Here is a 22,084-nt window from a genome sequence, read left to right as displayed (position 1 = left end):
TTATAAGGGGGAAGAAGGAGGAGGTGGGGGGGCAGGGGGGAAGGAATTAAAAACCTTTTACAGCCACGCTCCCAGGTGGCATTAAATTATGTACCACTAGTTGCTGCTGAGAAAAGAAATGACTTCTGCCTGGGAAAATATTGTTCCTAGGGTTCAATTTGAGTGTTTTATAAAGAAAGATAGATGGCAAGAGTGTCATGTGAGAAAACAACAAGTAGAAAATTAAATAAAATCTGCATTTTTAACTGAACTGTGAACTGCTATTTGACTGCCAGCACACATATTCTCCAGCCAGGATTCCAAAGTGGATTGGCTGGGCTTGTTGGATATTTACAGAGATACATCTTTCTTACACAGATGTGCCTGCTTTAAACTTGTTCAGCTGGACTCAGAATTACAGCAAGCTAGTTACCTGATAAGGGTGGATTCTTATTAAGCAGAGATTTTTAAGACAAGCAAAGCTAGATGAGGTGGAAGAATCAACACTGTGCCTTTGCCTACACTCAGAAGACTTTGCTGGGACATCAAAATGTAAGAATTCTATCACAATCATAGCAGATATAAGCCTGCTAGTATAGTTTGGACCTCCATGAGCACTTTTACATGCTTTAACCTCTTTAACTTATATATCTTACATCAATATGATCTCGTGAAAAATCACAGGCTCTACAAAGATGTCTTGTGTAGGTACTGTGCTACCTGTCATTGTCACCTCCCTATGGCTGTGACAGTAGAAAGCACTTTCTAATCTCCTTCCAGCAAAGTCAGTTGGATAACTCAAATCCACTCCCACATGCAAAGCAAGTTAAACTAACATCACAGATTCAGACTGAAACAGACTGGAATACTCTCACACATCTATTCTGCTTGCAGAGCTGTAGGGGAACAACCTCTGGCAACATGGCACTGGCAAGTACCAGCAGGTGACATCAACTTCAAATAGTGCAGCAACATGAACAACTGTTTGCAGCCAAAGATTTTTATTTCCAACATTCAGCTAAAGTAGTCTAAAGGAGACGCATGGTAGTCAAGTTCAGAGCATAAACATGGAGAGCTAACATGGCTCGTCTGACTTACAGTAACTTGATAGCCCTCCTCGACCCATGGTTCAGAGCCTGATATTGCTTACTTGAATCCCCTTCCTAAGCTTGGAAATAGCTGATAGTATCTGAGAAGGCATTGGGAGAGGATTCACTAAGTACAGGCAAGTATTAGCTTTACTGGACAATTGTAGCAACAAAAGCAAAGCTACCATCTACTGATGGCCTACTGGTATTCCCCTACCCTCCTGCAATGCCGATAAATTAATTTAAAGCTGAGTTAATACAATTGAATGAACAAAGAAACCTTGCACAAAGTCTCAAAATGTTGGGGGTTTTTTTGTCTCTTTAAAACATCCTGCCAAAAAAAATGTTAGGACATTGCACAGGAATACCCAACTTGTTAAAACATTTATATAATCCCACCACAACCACACTAGAGACTAAGGAAAAAACGTTCCTTGGCTTTAGCGGGCTGTGGTCCTGTCCCTTAATGGTTTATCTCCCGAAGTTTGATGTGCACCAGTTCTTTGTGCCCCTTAATGACCTACCCCTTAACAGCTAGGTCTTAAAACATCAGCGCTTTAAATACCTGTTAACATCTAAATGTAGTGTAAAACTGAACTTCTAAGAGTGACAATGGTATCAGGGTAAGGCTAGGAGAGTGCAGACCGTCTCCAACCACCACCCAACCCAGAATAAGCTTAATCCCTCCAGTTTCCCACCAAGGCCCACACCTCTCGGCAGGTCTCACCTGCATCGTCCTCATTCATAATCAATCCCCAAGCTTTCAGCTCAGCAAGCTGTGCAGTACAGCAGCATCTTGTTTATACCTCCAACACAAAGCAGCTGCTTGTCTTCTCGAACAGTAATCAAAAGTGATACTAATTCTCAAACATCATCCACTGCTGCAGCCACATGGTTTTAAAAATATACATTATTTCAAGTAAAGGACAAGCTAACTGTGTATTGCAACATGATTTAAGTCACTGTCTTCCACATTCTTCCACACATTCATTTGGCTGACAGGCTGGAAAATACCAAAGCTCTAAAGGTTATTAGACTATTGTTTATATCAATGGGAGTGTGGAAGTTTGCCATCATGATAACATATTCAACATAAAAGAGAAGGAAATTGAAGACATGATTAAAAAAACCACCCTTACACACAAAAGCTCTGACTGTCCCTTTATGCAGCTGACAAAAGAGCTTTCTTCCCTCCTTTCCTCATAAAATTCTTTTAATCTCAACGTATAATAAAGACTGAGAGGAACAGAAAAATTAATTTAATGGATTTTTCTACGTGCATTATGCAAAGCAATTTTTAGTCTAGAAAGAGGTACTGCAGTTTACCTAAATTGACTCTGGAGATTATTTTACTTTGAATGAATGTTTAATAGATGTTAGCTCAGTTGAAGTAGTAAATAGCTCGTGGAAGATAAATAGCTCTAAATCTCTTCATAAATAGTAATTTTTCCACAAGTGCTTCTACATAGGCCAAAAGCATACCTGCACTATTGAAGTATCACAAGCAATTTCTGCCTGTCACTTAATTTTTTAATAGAAACTAATGAGAATCTTGGGATCAAGTTTTCTGCTCTTTTCTTCCAATATACACAAAATATGCACAAATGCTTTTTTAGAGGAATTGCATATAATTGTGTGCTGGACCAGAAGTCCAAACACCCCTCTTCTGGTGCCTCACTGCCGCAGATCCCTAGTGTGAGTGCAGACAGATCACATAACCCTGCTGGCCCTCAGTTCCCAGCCAGCAGAGTGGAAGCAGCATTGCTTCCCCTCTTTACACCAAATTTGAAAAAGCACAGCAGCAATGTTTGTGACTCATTCACCAAGGCAAAGAGGAGCAAAACTATTCAACATCTGTAAGAATTCATAAGCCGTTGGACTGTGACTTCAAAGGCAGTTTTTCTTTTTAATCTTCCCTTCCTTTTCTTCCTGCTTCAAGCTTTCATATTGCCTCTTGCTTCCCAAATACACACCTTACATAAGAGACACCATGACAGGGAGCAAAGGCAGATCTGTCACCCTGCATTGCTGCCCAGACGTTCCTCACACCTGAACCCTGCTTTCCTCAGAATACTTCAGTCCCTCCCTACAGGAACAAAAGCAGAAAAAGCTGAGAGCCACCACTTTCCCTGACAGCTAGTAATACCCTGTGCAATAGTAATACTGTCTGGAGTTTCACATCAAGTTGAACTGGATGGGGGGAGAGCTACTGAAAATATTAGGAAAAACAACCCCAAAACCCCAGAGTTTTAGTCCCTCTGTCATAACAATTTATTAGTGATTTCCACTGACTTTGCTAAGTGCTTTCAACTAAAAATTGAATGACAACGTACATCAAAGAGTTGTAACCAGCCTCATCTTTTGTCCAAAGAATATTGGCCCCGGACAGGAAAATTATTCAAGTTCCTCCACCTCTAATCAAAACGATTCAAAGGCTTTCCTCTCTCCTTCCAAACATTAGTGCTATTAATCCAGTTTTATTAGATATTTTGTACTGACGTCTAATGCATCCTTTTCCACAGAGGTCAACTCCTGTGTTTTCCTTCCAGCGCATGGCTATTAAGAACATTTAACACCAATCCTTCATTTATACATAAACTTTAAGCTGCACACTAATTTTTCCCCCACTTCAACACGAGTGACTTGATCTTCTACCTTATTTTCCAACTGTAATTTCAGTTCCAACACAGCACAAAATCCATAGTACAAAATTTCTTTGCTGCCAGAGCATAGGTCACATCAGAATCAGTTTAGGGAAACTGAATGTGTGGTCTAACTTCTGTCATTCCTAAACCAAGAAAACCACAATCAATAATAGATTGTGTTCGACTGAAGCTTCTTGGCAACAGCTGCATGAAAAATGTTAGGGCTACTCTCCCCTTTGTTTTCCCTTATCTTTCAGAAATCACTGGGTACTGCCACTTTTGCAGATCTCATGCATTCTGCTGGCAACCTACAAGGCAGTAATTTGTAAACATTGCTTGAATGCAGCTCCTATTTTGTCCGTGAATTTAAGGAGATCAGCTACATTGCAAGTCACTTGCTGAATCCATCTTCCCCGATTCTCTTAAGTTGAAGGAGAAATGGACCATTTAAAATTGATCAAATCCCCAACATTCTTCTCTCTCTGCTATTTTGTTCAACTCCAATTTAGCCTCTGGTCACAGATATAAAACTGCACCTTTTGAAAAAATTAGTATGTGACAAGTCATAGATGGTCACAGGGAAATGGATACAACAGCATGAAAGAATTATTCACCTGCTAAATGGGTCATTAAATGTAACTACTTCCACAATAAAACTCCACCAAGACATAAGTGCAAATAAGTAAATTAACTCTGGGTACTCACTAAAGAGAGTGATTATACAGTAATTATTTGCCCACAGCGAAATGCATTATATCCGAGAAGGTAATAAAATTTGAGTCATGTAAAAATTTGCTTTTTGCTAATTACGATCATAAATGCCTACAGAACACATTTGGCTTCATCATCATCACTTATAAAAGTCATGCTTCATCTTATACTTAGTACGGACCAGCTTTACACTTTCTTAATACTATGTAGGTAGTATTTACATAAGAAAACTGTCAGGACCAGATTTATTTCAGTAAAAGAAGGCCAAATACAGCTTAATAGGACAGGAAAGGAAACCAATTCATTAACATCACAAGTAGGAAGGTGTAAAAATTAAAGATTCATTTAAGGCAGGAAACAAGCATCCTCACCATGAAACTACTTTCTGTGAACACCAGTTAAACTTTGTTTAAACTGGTTAAACTTTGGTTCAAACCAAAGCCATTTCCATCACAGACTAGAACAGCTAACTTTACAAACTCCCCCAGTCAAGCCCCCTGAGAATCACTGCTAAACTTCAAATACACCTCTTTGAGCAGTTAACTCAAAAAGTTTCAAGGATGCTTCCTCAAAAAAGGTTTTACTGAACTTCAAAACAACTGGTCTCTGATATTCTTGGCTTTTTTTTTTTTAAACAAACAAAGCAAATCCATCTTAGAACCCATAATTAAGTGAACAGCTAGAAAGAACTAGAAAGAACACTGCTCTAAGAAATTTCAGCTGAATGCAAGAACCATTGCAAGTTGTTGTTTTGCTACAGCATGAAGTAAAGATCACAGATGGATGGAAGAAAGGACATAATAAAAATGAGGATTTCAGTCTTGTCATCCATTCAGTTAACTGTTTCCAAAAACAATACTCACAGAAATTGTCCTATAAAGACCGTTACAATTGCTCTCAAACTGAACACTTCACACACACACAAAAAAAAAAACCAACAAAAACCCCCCACAACCAAAATAAAACAAACCATGAAATACACCACACGCCAAAAAATAAACCTACACACAAACACCACCACTCCAGAGAGTAAAATAATCCTTAACAATCCAATTACTTACATTTTACTGCAGAAATAGTTAGAAGACGACTGGTGTGCCAGTCACTTTGATAACACCTGATGAATGCTTATGCCACTATATCTGAAGCTTTAAGTATCATCTCTTAGAAGAAGATACCACACCCTCTGTCCCTATTCATAAGAAGTAGTGGGAAGTCACTCAAGTCACACTTGAGACTCAAGTCTCTAGTGGCAATAAAGGGGTGGCACTTTTCAGAGATGTCTGACTGATACCTGTACATAATCTTAAGTCATAGGGGCCACTTTTGGTTGTCAAAATAAATATCTAAATTGCAGCAGCAAAAAAATTTAAGAGCATTAATAAATAGCCAGTTCACAAGTAAGTACCATCACAGATTTGTTAACTCTTGTGATTTTATGTTAGAAACACATTGGCTTCCTTGATGTGCTGCACAGAGATCAACAATTTAAGAACTCCTTGCCTCCTGTGTAAAAGGGATCAAACATATTTGAAAGTCTGCTTTCTGGAAAACTTTATAAAATCACAAAGGGTGTGGTTGAAACATCAACTGCCCCCAAAACCAAATTAACTTTATCTCAAGATCTCATGGTAGATACTCTCTGTTCTTAAAACTTCCAGATGACTGAAATCTCACTTCCTTCAGAAATATTTTTCAGTTACACTACTGTTCCAGTAAGAAAGTTTTTCCCAGTGTTTGACCTGATTTTCCATTGCATATAGAAATGCTCCAAGTTTCTAAACGTAAAAATACAACAAAAAATTTAGGTTTTTTCCTGACATTCGAGACAGGAGTAATTCCAGCACCAGTGAATGCAATGTAAAGTTTTGCTTTGCATTTCAACAAGAGTCAGAAATTTACCAACTGTTTGGGGTTTTTTTCATTAAAAACCACTCATGATTTTTGATCCTTCTACCTCTCAGGGAAATACGAAAAGTGTCTTCTCCTCTCTTCATAAAACCTGTTCTTATTTTTCCTTCTCTCCAATTTTACCTACTGCACCACCTTTTCGTAACTGTCACATGGAATGTAACATAGCAGGTCAGTATACTCATTCTCACCCTCAGTCAATTGCTCCTTTACAACTCCTGTCAACACCCTGAGCTTCATCTTCACCTGTTTCTTTAGATGGATTTCATGCCATTTTTTTTGGATCATAGAATCATATAGGTTGGAAAAGACCTTTAAGACCATTAAGCCTAACCATAAATGTAACACTTCCAAGTCCACAAGTAAACCATGTCCCTCAGCACCATATCTACAGGTCTTTTGAATACCTCCAGGAATGGCGACTCAACCTTTTCTGCAGCAGCCTATTCCAATGCTTGAGAACCTTTTCAGTGAAGATTTTTTCCTATCATTCAATTGAAACCTCCAGACACAAAAAAAAAAAAAAAAAAAAAAGCATTCCTTACCACAGGCAATCCATACCAGCACCACTTGTCACTGTGTAAGGCCAGGCAAAGAGCCAATTATAAACCATATTAGTGTCAGAAATACACACTGATGGATAAAAGTCCAGCACAGAGAAAGCTTGTTACAAGGCTTCTCCTGCAGGCATTCAGTTATTTTGAAAGTAGTTCAAACAACCTTGCAGCTACTATTTGCTGTATGTCCTCCTAAGGGAATCAGCATAGCATAGCTCATACTGATTTCACACCTCAGCTTTCTGTGAATCCTTCTCCTAGGGGTTCAGCTGTCTGTGATCCAAGGCCCAGTTATGACACACTCAGAACTGCATAACCTTGAATCAAACTTCTGAGGAAACTGCCAGCTTGCAAGGAATCTGCGTGGCGATACTTAGACTTGAGCCATGATACATAAGAACAGTAAATTTGCAGTTAGACCTAAGATGCTTGAAACATAGGTTGTTAACAGTTCAAGGACTCAAAAAAAAAAAAACAAAAAAAAAGAACAAACCAAACAAAAACCCATGAAAAGCTATGAAAACCTATAGTAGAAAAAAACCTAGGGAATCAGAATACAGCATCTCCACAACACTGGGCATCAGTCCATCCAAGAAGCAGTAGAAGTCAACCTTCCCCAATACTGACGGCTGCCAGGCCAGCAACCATGCCAGAATGGGTGAGGCCACTAGAATACTGTGTCCAGTTCTGGGCTCCTCAGTAAAAGAGCAACATGGACATACTGGAGAGAATCCAGCAAAGGGCCACAAGGATGATGAATGGACTGCACGGACTAGAGCACCTCACATAAGAGGAAAGGCTGTGAGAGCTGGGACTGTTCAGCCTGGAGAACAGAAGATTGAGAAGGGAGATCTTAACAATGTATACAAATACTTGAAGGGAGGATGCAAAGAGGACAGAGCCAGGCTTTTCCCAGTGGTGCCCAGTGACAGGACCAGAGGCAATGGGCACAAACTGAAACACAGGAGGTTCTCTCTGAAAATCAGGAAACATTTTTCACTGTGAGGGTGACCAAGCATGGCACAGGTTGCCCAAGGAAGCTGTAGAGTCTTTCTCCTTGGAGAAATTCAGAAACCGTCTAGACACACAGTCCCGGGCAACTGGCTCCAGGTGGCCTTGCTTGAGGAAGGGCGTTGGACCCAATGACCTCCAGAGGTCCCTTCCAACCTCAACCATTCTGTGCTTCTGTCTTAACTGGAGTCTTAACTGGAGGTGGTATGTCAGTGCTTTGCCCAGTTGCGCACTAATCCTATCTGCTACACACCTCAGTCAATAAATGGTTTAAGCTTACATCTCTCTTGCTTCCATAGTTGCTTCGTGTACAGTACAGTGTGAACAAAGTGGCCAAGAAAGAGCACTAAAGATAACTGCATTAGCTTCTCCCCGCAGAGGCAATTAATAGGATCTCTGTCTAACAGGATCTATGCTGCTGACCAAGTACACTGAATAGTTCTTAGAATTCTACTGTTATGAATGCACTGATGAAATAAGAAAGTCTTTGTTTATAATAAGTCCCTACAAACTAGGCATTTTATCTTTGTGTGCAAAAACTGGAATACCGTCTCCCTTACCGGTCCATGGAAGACATTTAAGTATTAGTCACCTAAAGACTGCTTCTCCAACAAAATTATCCTTGCAAACAATTTTATTCAATGTTGCAGTTATTCTTATTTTTAAAACTGTATCAAGTTGATGGGGAAGCATTAGATCAGCTTATTCAAGTCTATCATGTGCTATCTCTTTCTTGGGTCCGTAGTTGCACATAGTCCACCTATAAACAAGACTAATAAAATTCCACCCCAAAAAAGATGTTATTGTATAACTGTATATTGTGTAATTAGTCACTTTCATATAATTCTTGACACAATAGTTAGAGAAGTGACACAATATTTGATTCAGTACCAAGGGATAATCTCATAAACACATTTGCTTAAACATTTTTCATGCGTATACTTGTTGTGTATACTTTGTTCTGAATCAGCCATTCATTACAAATCCATGTTCAGAAAGATGAGGGTTTAGTCTCTTGTTTCTAATTATAAGCTGCATCTTGATGACATTTCAAACCACAGTTACAACATGCATATAACAAGCATTTATTTTGCTTCACCTCCTAGCTCTTCAATAGAGAGAGATACAAAGTATCTCAGCTTGTGCAGAAATGACTTTCAAATACAGTTCACCAGCCTCCCCAGTTCTGACTACTCTATAGCCCTATGGCTCAATTCTTTCTTCTGGAACGTAGGACTTCGATGGATATGAGAAGGAAGGACTGTCATTTTTCCTATAAGTCGCACTTGAGCTTTTCAGATATCAAATCAAAACTGACAAATATTTATTTTTAATCTCTATCAGTTAGCATGGCTGCTTATGTCACAAAGAGAAGCAAAATTAAAATTAAAGTTAGTTAAGCAGCAGTTAATCTAGGTGAAGAGACAAAAGGACACTTCCTAAGTTCAGAGGAAATTACATGTGCCTTTAAAGCTTCTGCTTGGTCTGTGGCCAACTCCAGCATGTACTGTAAGCCCCAGCACGAGGGCTGACATTTTATTTTATACATCCACAAAATAACAGAAAGCCAAGTTGTAGCATAGCAAACCTTCTTCCATTTCTTCCACACAAGTGAAGCTGAGCCTCAGCCCAGACCATTAATACAAGCTTAAGACTGAAAGCCTTTCTGCAAGTTCAGAAAACATACCCAGGCAGTTTACAAGCTGCCCGCAATTCCTCACAGAGAATTGGAACCTACTCTGACAGACAGACTAGTGCAATTTTCTCTTTCTCCTTCCCTTATTCTTCTCCTCTCCTTCATCTATATGCTAACTCCATACAAATAATTTCATAATTTTTTTTCTTCCTCATTCCTTTGATCACTATGCAAAGATGCTCCTATCTGGCCAAATATCTGGCAAGATCTCAGAATCATTTTCAATCTTTCTCAGTGAACCTTCATGATCCCATAAAACTTTCAGCATAAATTAACAGCCAAGTAAAAGCATCTGTTTTATCTGTTACCAACACATGATGTACCAAAGCAATGTTTGCACCAAGAGTATACAAATGATGCTCAAATCCATTAGCAAATCCAACAGTAACAGCAATTAGCATAAAACCAAATAAGAAACAGCTGTCTACATTACTTAGCATACTTTTAGCTGTGGATTATTCCTTTGCTCACATTTCCAAGAATTTTACTGGCATTGACAAAGTGCCTGTCACAGTCCTCACATAACTGTACAGATATATCCTTACTGCAGATTATATACAAGGTATTTTTTAATTCAACAAGACAATTCTGCATGTATCAGAATATCCAGTTGCTTACCAACAGAATCCTTCTAGGCAGAAACTAACATTAACAATCCTAGTCCTTCATGTTGTGCAGAGCCACAGTGACAAGAATTACTAAAGACAACAATCTGGCCTGAAGGCTCTAGACAAGATAATGCAAGAGGAGAAACTCCCTTAAGTAAACAGACAATTAAAAAAAACCACGGTAGAAATTAATTCCAAATATCACCCCTGTCCAAGCTGTACCCCGTAGCCAAATGATTGGCTTTTGCCACCTGTGAGAAGGGTGTCTTGCCCTCTCCAGATGTACAGTGAATATCTGTCTTGCTGCCTGATGACTGGCAATCCATGTAACATTCAGTGATCGATTCAAGTAAATAATTTAAATAATTCACTGGAGAAAATTACAGCAGGCAGTAGATTAGGAAAGCGTGGATTAACTGCACAGAGGTGTCGTGCCAAAGCAGTTCCACAGCTCACAATCCTTTCCACCAAGAAAATTCTTCCTACTTAGGACTCATCTTTCCATTTGTCTGCTGTTCAAATAAAGGGAGTCTTATTCTGTACCACCCCAACTCTCCTTAACAGTCACTTACAGACTTCGCCGATCCACGAACACACCTCATTACCGAATCAAATGCTGTAGGTACCCCCCCCCCCCCCGTGTCAATCTACTGAAAATAAATGAGGAATTGAAGTCACATAGGTAGCTACAACTGGGAACCACTGCTCTAGCCAGCAAAGGCTGGCCTGGCCGAGGGTCCTTGTGGCACCCACATCAGGAGGTGCTCAGGCTACCAAAGAAGCTGGCAGCCAGCCATTTTATTGCCAGCTTCAGAGGGCCTGGGCTGGAAAAGTAGGAAAGGTTAGCGGTAAGATGATGTTGGTGTTGGGGGCGCAAAGAGCTAAGCTAGGAGAGAAAACTCCTCCTGGCCAGACAACCTCCTGTAGCTAACCAGGCCCACCGTGAAAGGACTCTGCTGTTGAAGGACTTCTGCCAAAGCAGCGTTTTCCTCGCCCGCCAACGCAGAGGGCCCGCTCCCTGTGGGAGCCAGACAGGGTGCGCGGGCACCCGCGACACCAGGTCGCTTTGCCTTGCACAGGGATGCGGGGCAAAACTCATCTGAACCCCGCCGGGCAGCGTACCGCCGCGCCTCACCGCCGCGCCCCGCACCTCGGCGGCCTGGCTTCCCTCGAGGTTACCTCGCAGCTGTCCGTAAGCCAAGGCCAGCGGAACGTGGCCCCTCACTGCGCACACGAGGGCGCGCAGGCGGGCGATGTAGTTTACCCGAGGAGTGGATCGGCTAAATTGGGATTAACGGCCCCACTCCGAAACCGGCCCGGATCCTCCGGGGAGGCGGCGGGACCCGAGCGCGCCCGCGCCCCGCACACCGCCGCCGCGCTCCGCCGGTCCTCGGGCGCCCCCTGGCGGCCCCGCGCCCGAAGGGGGCCTGGGGGCCATCCCCGTTCCCCACAGCGGCGTGCGGCCGGCCCCGTTTCCGCTGCCCTCAAATGAACAGAGCGACATGCAGGCGGGACCGGGACCGCGGGTCCCCGCGAGCTGCCAAATTTAACAGCTACTCTAGCTTGTCAAATCGGCCTCACAGATTGCCACAAAAACGTTACTATCGGGCAAATCCCACAGTTTCTGCAAGCCACTGGTGGAACTCCCAAGGCAGTTTACTTGGATGCCCCCTTTACATGTATTTGGACGCCCCACTTTCTTAATGTAATCAACGGTAAGTAGAACAGTTACTGCAACAGTTTTCACCTGGTATTAGAGTATCAGAGAGAAAGGGAGAAATCCTGGTGAGATTTCCCAGCAAAGCCTGAACTAAGCCACTGGCAATGTTACGCTTCCCTTCTTGTCTGATAGCATGTATAATCCCACTCCTAATTCATTTTTGCTGTTCGGATGGTCTCCAAACACCTGCACTGAAATACGTAACAAGGACTGTACTCAGTTGCAGCAGACTTTGTAGGTATAGTATTTCTGCATGCTCACAGCTGTGATTCAGCAAAGCACTCAAGCTTATTCACCAAAACATTTGGCCATGTGTTAGTTTTTAAGCATGCACGTAGCTCCCCTTTTCTCGGCACAGCTTTTTCTAGGGCACAAATGCCGCTTTCAAACTTAACCTTTCTTTGAGAATCAAGGCTGTTTAAGGACATGCACACTACCTTGAAAAGTATGTTCCTAAGCCAGAGCTAAAGGCAACTTCACAGCTGTGTAGCGTCTGCAACACAAAAGGTCAAGCAGAAGCAATCTAACACACTTGTTTTTGTTAATTTGCAGTAAAAACAGAAACTACAATTGGCTTATTAGTGGTAAACACCATGAGGGTCTTCAGCTGCTCAAACCTGAGTTTACACAGAACAAATGCCTCTCACTGCCATCAGCTAGCATCAGTGGTGCATGCAACTGAACCAGCAAAGGACACTTCAGTTGCAACTGCCAGCAAAAGCAGAGCTCCTCAGGGAAGCGCACCCTCTTACACAGAGGTTTTGCTGTCAGGCATCTTGGAAAAAGCTAAAACTGTTTAGCTACTCTTTAAAATTGCATGTTACAGTTTGTAAGAGCAAAAATGGACTTAAACTTTGAGTCATGAACACTTAAACCTCAAAGTTATCATTTTCACAGCAACCTCAGCACAGATCTTTGTAGGTATGTATTCTTCATCCTCGAGTTAGAACTTCCTGCTTGCTTAAAGTCACCTTTCTGATGAAGTATGTACAGCGGATGATATTAAATTTTAGTTTGGATATTTATGTGAAGCGTTGCTGACTAATGGTTGCATCGGGAACCATAATGCTGACCACGGGCTATCTCACATTCAAATTCTCCACTCCAACACTCCATTAAGAGTGTGTTGTTTCTGCATGGAGTCTACTAGATAATTTTAAAACATTAAAATAACAAATCTAGGAAAAGGGAAGCTATGACAGCATAATCAAATACCAACATCTACAAAATATGCATGCAAAGACATAGAAAGCCATCTAACAGAAAATCACTTCATAAACTTTGAACATTGTAAGCCAACCACCGGATGCAATACCTAGAAATATCTTTATTTTATAGCATAATTCAAACGATCTATAGCAGACAAGGCAGACAATCCAGGTAGGGTTGCCAGTCTAGACCTTCTCCCATCTGGCTTCAACTTCTTGCTCTTTCAGACTTCTCAAGTGACTCAGCAAGACACTTAGGAAAATATGAGGGATGTGGAGAGACAATCCTACCCCTATGGAGACAAATCAGCAATTACGATATTTCAGTGCTAACTGCCATATAAATGCCTCCTGTAAACAGCACCGAACACGTAATACCACAATGTGTACTCCATTAGCTTTTCTGCTTATGGAGAGCTCCAAGCTTTGACATGCTGCTAAGAAGATAGTTTTTCTGTCCAAGGTACAAACATCCAATCTTAAGAGTACAATTAGTTCATCGTACTCCACCTCACTTCAGTATTTTAAACTGGGGCTCATTTAAGCATCCTATTTTAGAAAAATCTCTCCCAAAAGATTAGGGGATGGACAGTTAGGCATGATAGCCCAGCTACATAATGGCTACTGAGCTACACAAACCAATAAAGCTCTTTATATGCATATTAAAAAAATATTTTTGAATGTTACCAACAGCTTTCCTGAATACTTTTAACTTTAGTGACAAACAATTTGTGACAAAAATCACAATTTAGTCACAAAAAAACTCTAGCCCAGGAAAGCTGTTCAGCACATGCTTGAGTTTTTCCCATATACCTGTCCTTAAGGATATCTGGTAACCTCATGGCCACATTGGCGGCTTGGGTAACAGTACCAACACATGTCTCTACAGACACTGAATTTACATGCATGTATTCATACTGGATCATGGTCTTTGGGAACACCAGTACTGAAGTACTAACAGTTAGCTAACAGTTATGCTGGTATGCCCTAATTCAGAAACACTACCTGCTCTTTCATAACCAAATCAAATTGCTCCAAATACAGCAAACACACCTGCTCCACTAAAGATTATTTTAAGGCTATTTGAAACTTTCCAGTAACGTGCATTTGAACTCTACAGACCACAATACAGTGCCTTTTTCTTACTCAAAGAGCTAGACTGATGAGACTTTTGCCACCTGAAATTCCAAGGACCCAAGAACAAACTTGAGAAATGCCACCCCAAAGGAGTTCTCATCTGAAAGTAGGTACAACAAAAAAGTGTTGGGTTTTGGGGTTTTTTTTTGTTCCACTCTCCCCAAGCCTGGTCCTATATTGCTGCTATTTGAAGTGCAAGGAAGTTTCTATTTTATTTTACTTACTTCCGCACCTTAAAAAAAAAAATAATTGACAGCAACTTTTGCAGTTGCAGCAACAAGAAAAGTTCCATGAACAACTGACTAGAATCCGTAACCCTGCTTACTAACAGGTATTTTAGGAACACAGAAAAAACAAAACTACAATGACTGAATAGTCAGCTCATGCGTGGAAATGGCAACCTGCAAGCTTTTCTGGGTGCAATGCTCTGTTTTCTGTAATATTTCTGCATAATCATACCAGAAAGGATGCTCTTTAATGGAGAGGCTACAATTACATGCATGCCTGTACATCTTCTGTTACAGCTGGGTCCCTGGTTGGGACTTCTAAAGCTCAACTGCAACACAAGCAGTAGGGAGTAAAACACAACCAGGAACAAAACCAGCTGATTTTACCTGGCACTGCCAGCAAAATACCTATGCATTTCTAGATTTCAATCAGTATCTCCAAAGGATGTCATTCATTTCTCTGTTTAACCAACAAGTTTGCTCTTCTTTTAAGGCAGATTAAACAGTTGTCCTGCTCCCTTAAGACATGTCAAGACTCCTTGAAGCGGTGCACCGAAACTAGTTTGACTCGAAAGTACTTCAACTGGACCAGTGAAAACAAGACCTAGATGCAAAGTTACCTAATGGAGCCCATACTGCACATCTACAGCCAGTTAGTTGTGTAACAAACCTCAGGACAATTTTACAGGTCTTAATCAGGCAAAACTCCCTGCTGATTTCCACGAGGGAGCTCTAATCAATCAGAAGCTGCAAGGACTGGATCCGGTTTTCTCCTTTGTAGTGAAAAGGTTTATTCTGAGCTACGAGAACGCCAGATTATATGAAGTCGGCAAGCCCGTAACGCTCGCTTTAATGGCATAAGGAATTTGCCCCGTTTAATCTACAGACCACAGAAATTAATCCCGTCGGCACTCTGCCTTTGGTAGCAAACGAACCGCAAACCCTAAACTGACATAAAATAACTTCACGAATAACGGAGCCGTTCTCCAGCTGCGACCCTCGTACGCCAGTTAAAAGACAAGACGGCGCGGGCGGCGGGAGATGCGCGGCTCTGCAAGTAAACTACATAACCTCTGGGTAAGCGGGGGAGCCCCGCGTCCCCGCCCGGGTTCCCCCTGAAGTTGCGCCGCTCCCGCGGCAGCCGGGGAGCTGCCGGCCGCAGCCGCTGGCGGGAAGAACGGGCACCCGCGACGCGTCCGCAAGCGGGCGGCGGCGCGGGGCTCCCCGGCTGCAGGTGTGCCCGCCGCCACGCCGAGACCGCGGCGGGAAGAGCCGGGCGGGCCGGCGGTGCCCGCTCCACGTGCGCCCCGCGCCAACGGCCGCCGCGCCCGGGTTAAGCCTCGCGCCGTAACCGACGCGCGCGGCCGGGGCGGCAGAGCCCCGCGCGCCCGTCCCGCCGCCACCCGCTCCCCAACTTCCCCTCAGGTTCGCCGCCCGCCCCTACCTGCCCGCCGGCGGCGAGCCCCCCGCGCCGGCTCCTTCTCAGCAGCTGGCAGGAGCGCCGTCCCTCCAGCAGGGCGAACCCCATGTGAAGAGGAGCGAGGGAGCCCGGCGCCACCGCCGCCGCCGAGGGGAGGGGACGAAGGGAGGAGGCGGGCGCGCCCGCCCTGATGCGCCCGGCGCTCCCCCCGCGCGGTGCCGCCCCGGCCCCGGCGGTGCCGGAGCCGCGGAGCCCGCGGCAGCGCCCCCTGGGGGCCGCGGCGGGCCTGGAGCCTCCCTCGGCCGGCTCGTGCCCAGCCCCGCTCCCGTCGCCGGTGCCCGCCCAGCTGCCTTGGCCTCGGCGGCGCGGGGAGGCCGAGCCGCGGGGCTAGGGCGGGGCGGGTGCTGGAGCCGCTCCGCGCCCCCCTCGGGCGCATCTCCGCCCTCCCGGCCGGGAGCACCCTGTTCTTCTCGGGGGCCGTCTCAGCAAACCTGATGGCCGGGCAGGAGCTGCGGTTCGCTGCGGCTGAGAAGCCCTGAGCGCGGCGTTAAGTCAGTCCAACCAGTATTTCCAGAGAGCCTTCTGGTTCAAGTTTAGCACCTGGTTAAATTCGGGCTGTAGCATGCACATGGCGGCAAGCAGCACAAATGCATCAGGGCCCGCAAGCCCATGGAGCAGCAGTGGCCTTGCAGGAGCGAGCAGGCTGGGCTGGTTGCTGAGGGGCCGCCGCTCCTCCTGGCATCGGGGCTCTTGCTGATTCCGCAATGCCTCCCTAGATGACCTAACAGGGAGAAGGGATAGAATGGCCTCAGCTAAGCAGAAAAGAGTTCTTACAGTTAAAACACAGCACAAGGACCTGGGATATCAGGATTCACTCTTTGACTTTGCCCACCCATGGTGGCCATGCAGTACTTGATCTACCAAGCAGCTGTGGCGATGGCAAAGTGTGCTCCTGTGAAAAGCCTGGCTGGCTTCCCAGAAAACCTCAGATTACGAAGAGAACTGGATTTGCACTTGTCAGTTAAACACACGCCTAAACGTTTGTGGAATACAGCATCTTTGTGTCATAGCTTCCCATCTGTATAATCTAATTTCCACTCCCCACCTCACAAGAATCTGATGAAGAGAAGTTTATAGACGTCTCTGAGGCACACCGATTTGACAGTGATAGAGCTCCTGGAGCACAGCCACCGACAGAGAGATGCTGCAGTTGCATCCGTCCACCCCCAAATAGGCATAAAGATATATGCACAAAACATTTTGAAAAGAAAGTATCTCCAGTGATGCAAATTTTCCAGGAAAGGAAAGGAGCGCAAAACAAGCAAATCAGTCTTATGCTGCGAATTTGACATCAGGTGTTTGCTGAGCCGGCAAATCCTGGAGTACTGCTCCTGAGCACTGTGAGGTATGAAATAGAGAGCAGGCAACCAAACAAATTTGCTAGCCCATACCAGGAACACTTGTCACAAGACTTCCAAATTAAAAAGTATAACAACTGCTACTTGGGGTGTAGCTGAAATCTTCTGCCAGAAACCCCAGACTCTCTAATTAGAGACTTCAACATCATACTGCCACACATTAGAAATATACACTGTAAACCTGGGTTTTTTTCACAGTGCAGATAAAAAGCAGCATTTTACTGAGCATATTATGCAAAAATACTGCTAATCGGTAATTTGTTCACAGCACTAAAAGCAAAGATCAGTCATTCTATTTCTGCATCCACAGAAATAAACTTAATTTACTTTTATAGTACAGTGAGGTTTACACAAAACTCATTTAAATATCATTTACTGTAATAAACAGTATGATCTCCCTTGTCTTTTCTGCTTACCTCATCTGTTACTATTCTTGTAAAAGAAAAGTTGAGATTTTTTTCCCTTATGCACCTAGTGCATCATAGCATAACCACAGAACTAATCAAGCTCTCCAGAGAGCCGAGGTTTCCCTTAGTTTTACTTGGCTCTCACAAATATTTTAGCTTAATAACAGCAGAAACATATTGTGCTGAAATATATTGGTGAAGCCACCAGGGGAAAAAAATCTATGTACATGTGCTGTCCCAGAATAACTGTTGGGCAAGGCTGCTTGGTTCCTAGACTCTGCATGCTGTGTCATGGCTAGGAGCTGTGACAGCACACTGGATCTGCTTCCTGCTAGTGGGACACAGCCTGTCTGCACACCACGGTGTTGGATGTTCAGCTCCACTCTCTAGAAAACAGCAAGAAATCCAGGATGCCCTGCAGGAACGAGCGAGACCTCGCACATCCATAGCTCTGGCAAGATTTTCACAAAAATGTATTTGTGGTCTAGCTGTAGATTGGTGCCTTCCACTTAGGTAACCTACAGTAAGGACTGTGAGAGGAAGGAGCAGGATCCAGCCTCAATCTGCACTTAACTGAATCCTGATGAACACCAAGCGTGAGATTTCTGTTCTCTATCTTACGCTCCAGCCCTCAAATCATACATCCCATTCTGAGGCATGGATACAATAAGGGCCTGGAATATCACTTTTAGTTACATGTCCACACAGATAGATGCCTCGACGTTTCCTCTGCTTGCTAATATTACCTGCTAGTCTCCTGCTAGTATTGCTGAAGCACCCTTCACAGGGCACAGAACTGCTGAAAGTACCTGCGTCCTCCTGTGGGTGGCATCAGAATATCTTCAGTGGACCAAGTGTTGCTTGGGAAAGAAGCAGGAGGGAGAAGATACTCCTTGCCAACACCTAAGTATCATTGCAGTGCAAGTGCTGCTTTTGCTAAGAAGCTCCCATAAACCAGTAGATCCTTAAATTAAGTGAATGATATAAAATAGTAAGAATTAGCACCGCTCCAGCAACTCTTTTAATTCTGATAAAGAAAGCTCTATCACACCTTGCGTCCACGCCCTCTACATGTTGCAGTTACCACGAGAGGAAGATGCAAATGTGTGATTAAACATCTCAGCTTCCACAGCTTCAGCAAAAACAGAACTTTATCACCACCGGAGTAGTGTCACATCTTTTCATGTTGCCCTCAATGAGACAGTTACAAATTGATGAATATGAGTGAATCCCCACAGTCATCTGACAGGACACAGAAGTCTAAGTGCAAGCCAGGATATCAGAGGCTACAGATTTAAGATGTTCACTTGTAACCAGAGCAGGGTTGTTCTGTGTTTTTAAAATGTCATGTTACAACTGTCATGCTTGGGTTTGGTAGCTGTATAGATCAGGAAAGATCTTATTGCACTGAGATAAGTCGGTGCACACCCCGAAGCCAGTACGCACTTTCAAACACTCAAGTGCTAATGCGCAAATCTATATGGGTGTAACTACTGAGCAAATTACTATCTTACCTTCAGAGTATTACACAGCCAATATTTCTTAAGGCTATGAAAGATAGGAATACAAAGCTCATTCTTGTGCTAATTTTAGAATACTTTTTTCAGAATTTCAGAGAGTACCTTGTACTGTTCAGTTGCCCATATGACTAAATTCCACAGCCTGACACCATAACCACAGCAAAGCTTAATCAGCATACACCCAGAAACCATGACTGGTTGTAAATGGGGGAAAACAGGACCTTCAAAAACACATCAGGAAAAGCATTTGTGTTGGGTTTTTTTTCCTTTTATTTTCTTCCCCTTCTTTAAAAGCATTTTAACTGATAAAAGTTGGTGTTTGTTGGCTTTGCAAGTGCTGGTCTGCTCACTGAACATTTACACCTGACTATTCTACCAGATGTGTACAAGATTTTGCTTAGGAACTTCATTGACACTGTTGCTTGCAAAAGGCCTGGACTAATTGCATTTGAGACCAAATCCTTGATCTCCACAATGACTAGTGAGGTAAGATCCCTTTGTTTTAAAGTTTATATATGTGAGAGAAGACTGAGGTTAAAATCATCCACCTTCTGAAAACTAGGTTCTTTCAGGGTGTTTCCAGGATCAGAAATCACATATGCTGCCCTAAAACTCACCTCTGATCTATGCTAATACAGGATCAATTCCAGTTTTCCATTTCCTCCCATGAATTTATTCCTAACAGTTATGACACAAAAAAAAGCAAGATTTGTTCTCCTGAGATTATGATTCTGTATGTACCATAGTCATTGTGAGTAGGTGGCACAGACTAAGGGTTTTTATCTTGTCAGCAGTGTTGCTGTTCTTAGTTTTCTACGCGGTCCTTGTCATAGGCACAATAGATACACATTGGCAGCTTTGATAGTATCAGAAAGGAGCTGATCTCCCAGTACAGGAAATCACCCTAAAACTCTCATTGTATTGGCAGCAGAATTTTAACCAACAGTTCCCAAGAGCCTCCACCAGCACATCATTGCCTTTAGATGGCTCAGAGCTACTAAACATTAGAGAAAATGAAAATGACATGGGAATTATAAAAAAGGAAAAAAAAGCAATAGTGAGTGGGGTTACAGCTATAGCTTGGGACCCAACAGTTTTACAAATCAACCAGGTGATCTTGTGATGCGTGGCAGTACCTGAACCCTTATACTGGACTCTCTTGGCTTCAATCCTTAATCACTCTGGAGTCCCTTAGCATAGTTTTGTGTCACCAAATAGCCATAAAGCTGATGCTATTGCTCTGTGTAGGACGTAATACTGAGTAATGTGAAAGAGGAGAAGGTACACATTAGCTTGAAGGCAGGCACTATGCTTTCTAGCAAAGCTCCTTTGGCCCTGCTAAGACATATCATCTCTTGCTGCCTGCCACTGCTGCATTACAGTCATTCATGCCATAGCAAGAATGACATGGAGTCTGAGTAGTGCCCAGCAGCTCCCAGGAGACAAAAGTTATCCCAAGCAAGACAATGACAAGCAATAACTGATGCAGAAATTACTGCCACTGACTTAGCAAGATCATATTATCTTCAGTTCCACCTGCTGAGCTATCCAACATCTCTGGAAAGTGACATCAAGTGAAAGAATTGGAAAAAGACAAAGATATCTTTGTTTCTCTAATAAAGGTTCCTGTTGAAGAAAACCATTGAAAAAGCAAGATAATCAAAGTAATAAGGGTTGAAAATTCTAAGGTATACAAAATCGCTTCAGCTTTTCCTGCCCAGCTTGCTAAGGGGTCCCCAAGCCATTTTGCCATGGATGGTAGTGTCGGCATCCCTATTGTACAATCTCACAAAGCCAGCCCTGCCTGGTGACATCAAGTCAATCAACAGAGAATAAAAATAATCCTTCCTCTAGATAAAAAATATTTGTCACTGCCCAAAATTTAGCGAAGGAAAATTTAATCCTCCCTCATACTCCCCAGAAAACTCACAGGGGTTTTCTTGTGGCTACAGTGACAGTGGCCATCAGTGATGCCAGAGAACATGTCCCATCTTGTAGCAATGCAATTCAGCTGCAACTGTAAGCGGACTGAAACGTAGAGCTTCCACCTGTGGATTTTAGGTCTTTAGTTCTGCTGATTTCAGTACATGCCTGTGTGATTCTGGCCTGAAGGCTTATTTATGAAGAACCATATAGGTCAGCAGAGATCAGCGTAAGCAGTTTTTATCAACTTGCAGAACTTGTGGCCACTGTCACTGTAGCCACAAGAAAACTCCCTATATAGGTATATAGCTTCTCTATAAGCTCTGTAACCATATTCAAAACACATTCAGCTACAGTTACTTTCATTTCATGCTAATTAGGTATTACAGAAATTAAGTTCACAATGTTAAGGTCAGTGCACTACTGCAGGTCCCACTAGTACCACACTCCCTACATTTCATGAGTCTCTGTGTTGTCAGATAAGTAGTTAGGAGAGGCTGTGCCTCTCTGCCACTACAGAATCACTATTTTGGCTCCATTTACCCCTATACACATCTTCAAGCCCCATACAAGCAGCCAGTGTGGCCTTTCACTGGCCAATGGACTGGTGAAGCAAGACCTACCCAACACGTAGGATGCTGTCATGGCATCTGGCAGCACCACAAACAGGCATTGGTCAGGGTATCATAGCCATACTGTTGTCGATTTGTTAAAGAGTTGAGATCAATTGATTTTATTGGTTTGATTATCTGATTTTATAGAGTTATTTTATAGAATAGAAATATAGGAGGATAAAAATATATGTTGAAGAAAGTTATGACTATTTAGTAAAAGTAGTTGTGAGACCCTTTGTACATTTTGTACTAAGGCCAGAAGAATGGGTTGGAATCATTGTTGA

General features: G+C 43.1%; 1 protein-coding gene across 6 annotated transcripts in view; it reads right to left on the bottom strand.

The window, feature by feature from the left end:
- The window catches only part of CPNE4 (copine 4), a 317,905-nt gene that overhangs the window by 230,109 nt on the left and 65,712 nt on the right, over positions 1-22,084 (bottom strand). The window contains exon 1 of one of the 6 annotated variants that reach the window (XM_080387240.1): positions 15,943-22,004. The exons of 3 other annotated variants lie outside the window; for them this stretch is intronic. In XM_080387240.1, coding sequence (XP_080243366.1) covers positions 15,943-16,354 — 412 coding nt within the window. In that variant the 5' untranslated portion in view covers positions 16,355-22,004. Of the gene's footprint in view, positions 1-15,942; positions 22,005-22,084 lie in introns of those variants that run through there. 2 more of the 6 variants (XM_080387241.1, XM_080387239.1) reach the window with 2 other exon arrangements.

The sequence above is a fragment of the Falco punctatus genome (assembly GCF_963210335.1).
Source record: "Falco punctatus genome assembly, chromosome: 4".
Taxonomy (NCBI): domain Eukaryota; kingdom Metazoa; phylum Chordata; class Aves; order Falconiformes; family Falconidae; genus Falco; species Falco punctatus.
The sequence above is the reverse complement of the archived record's forward strand: the minus strand, read 5'-3'. Positions and strand labels throughout refer to the sequence as shown.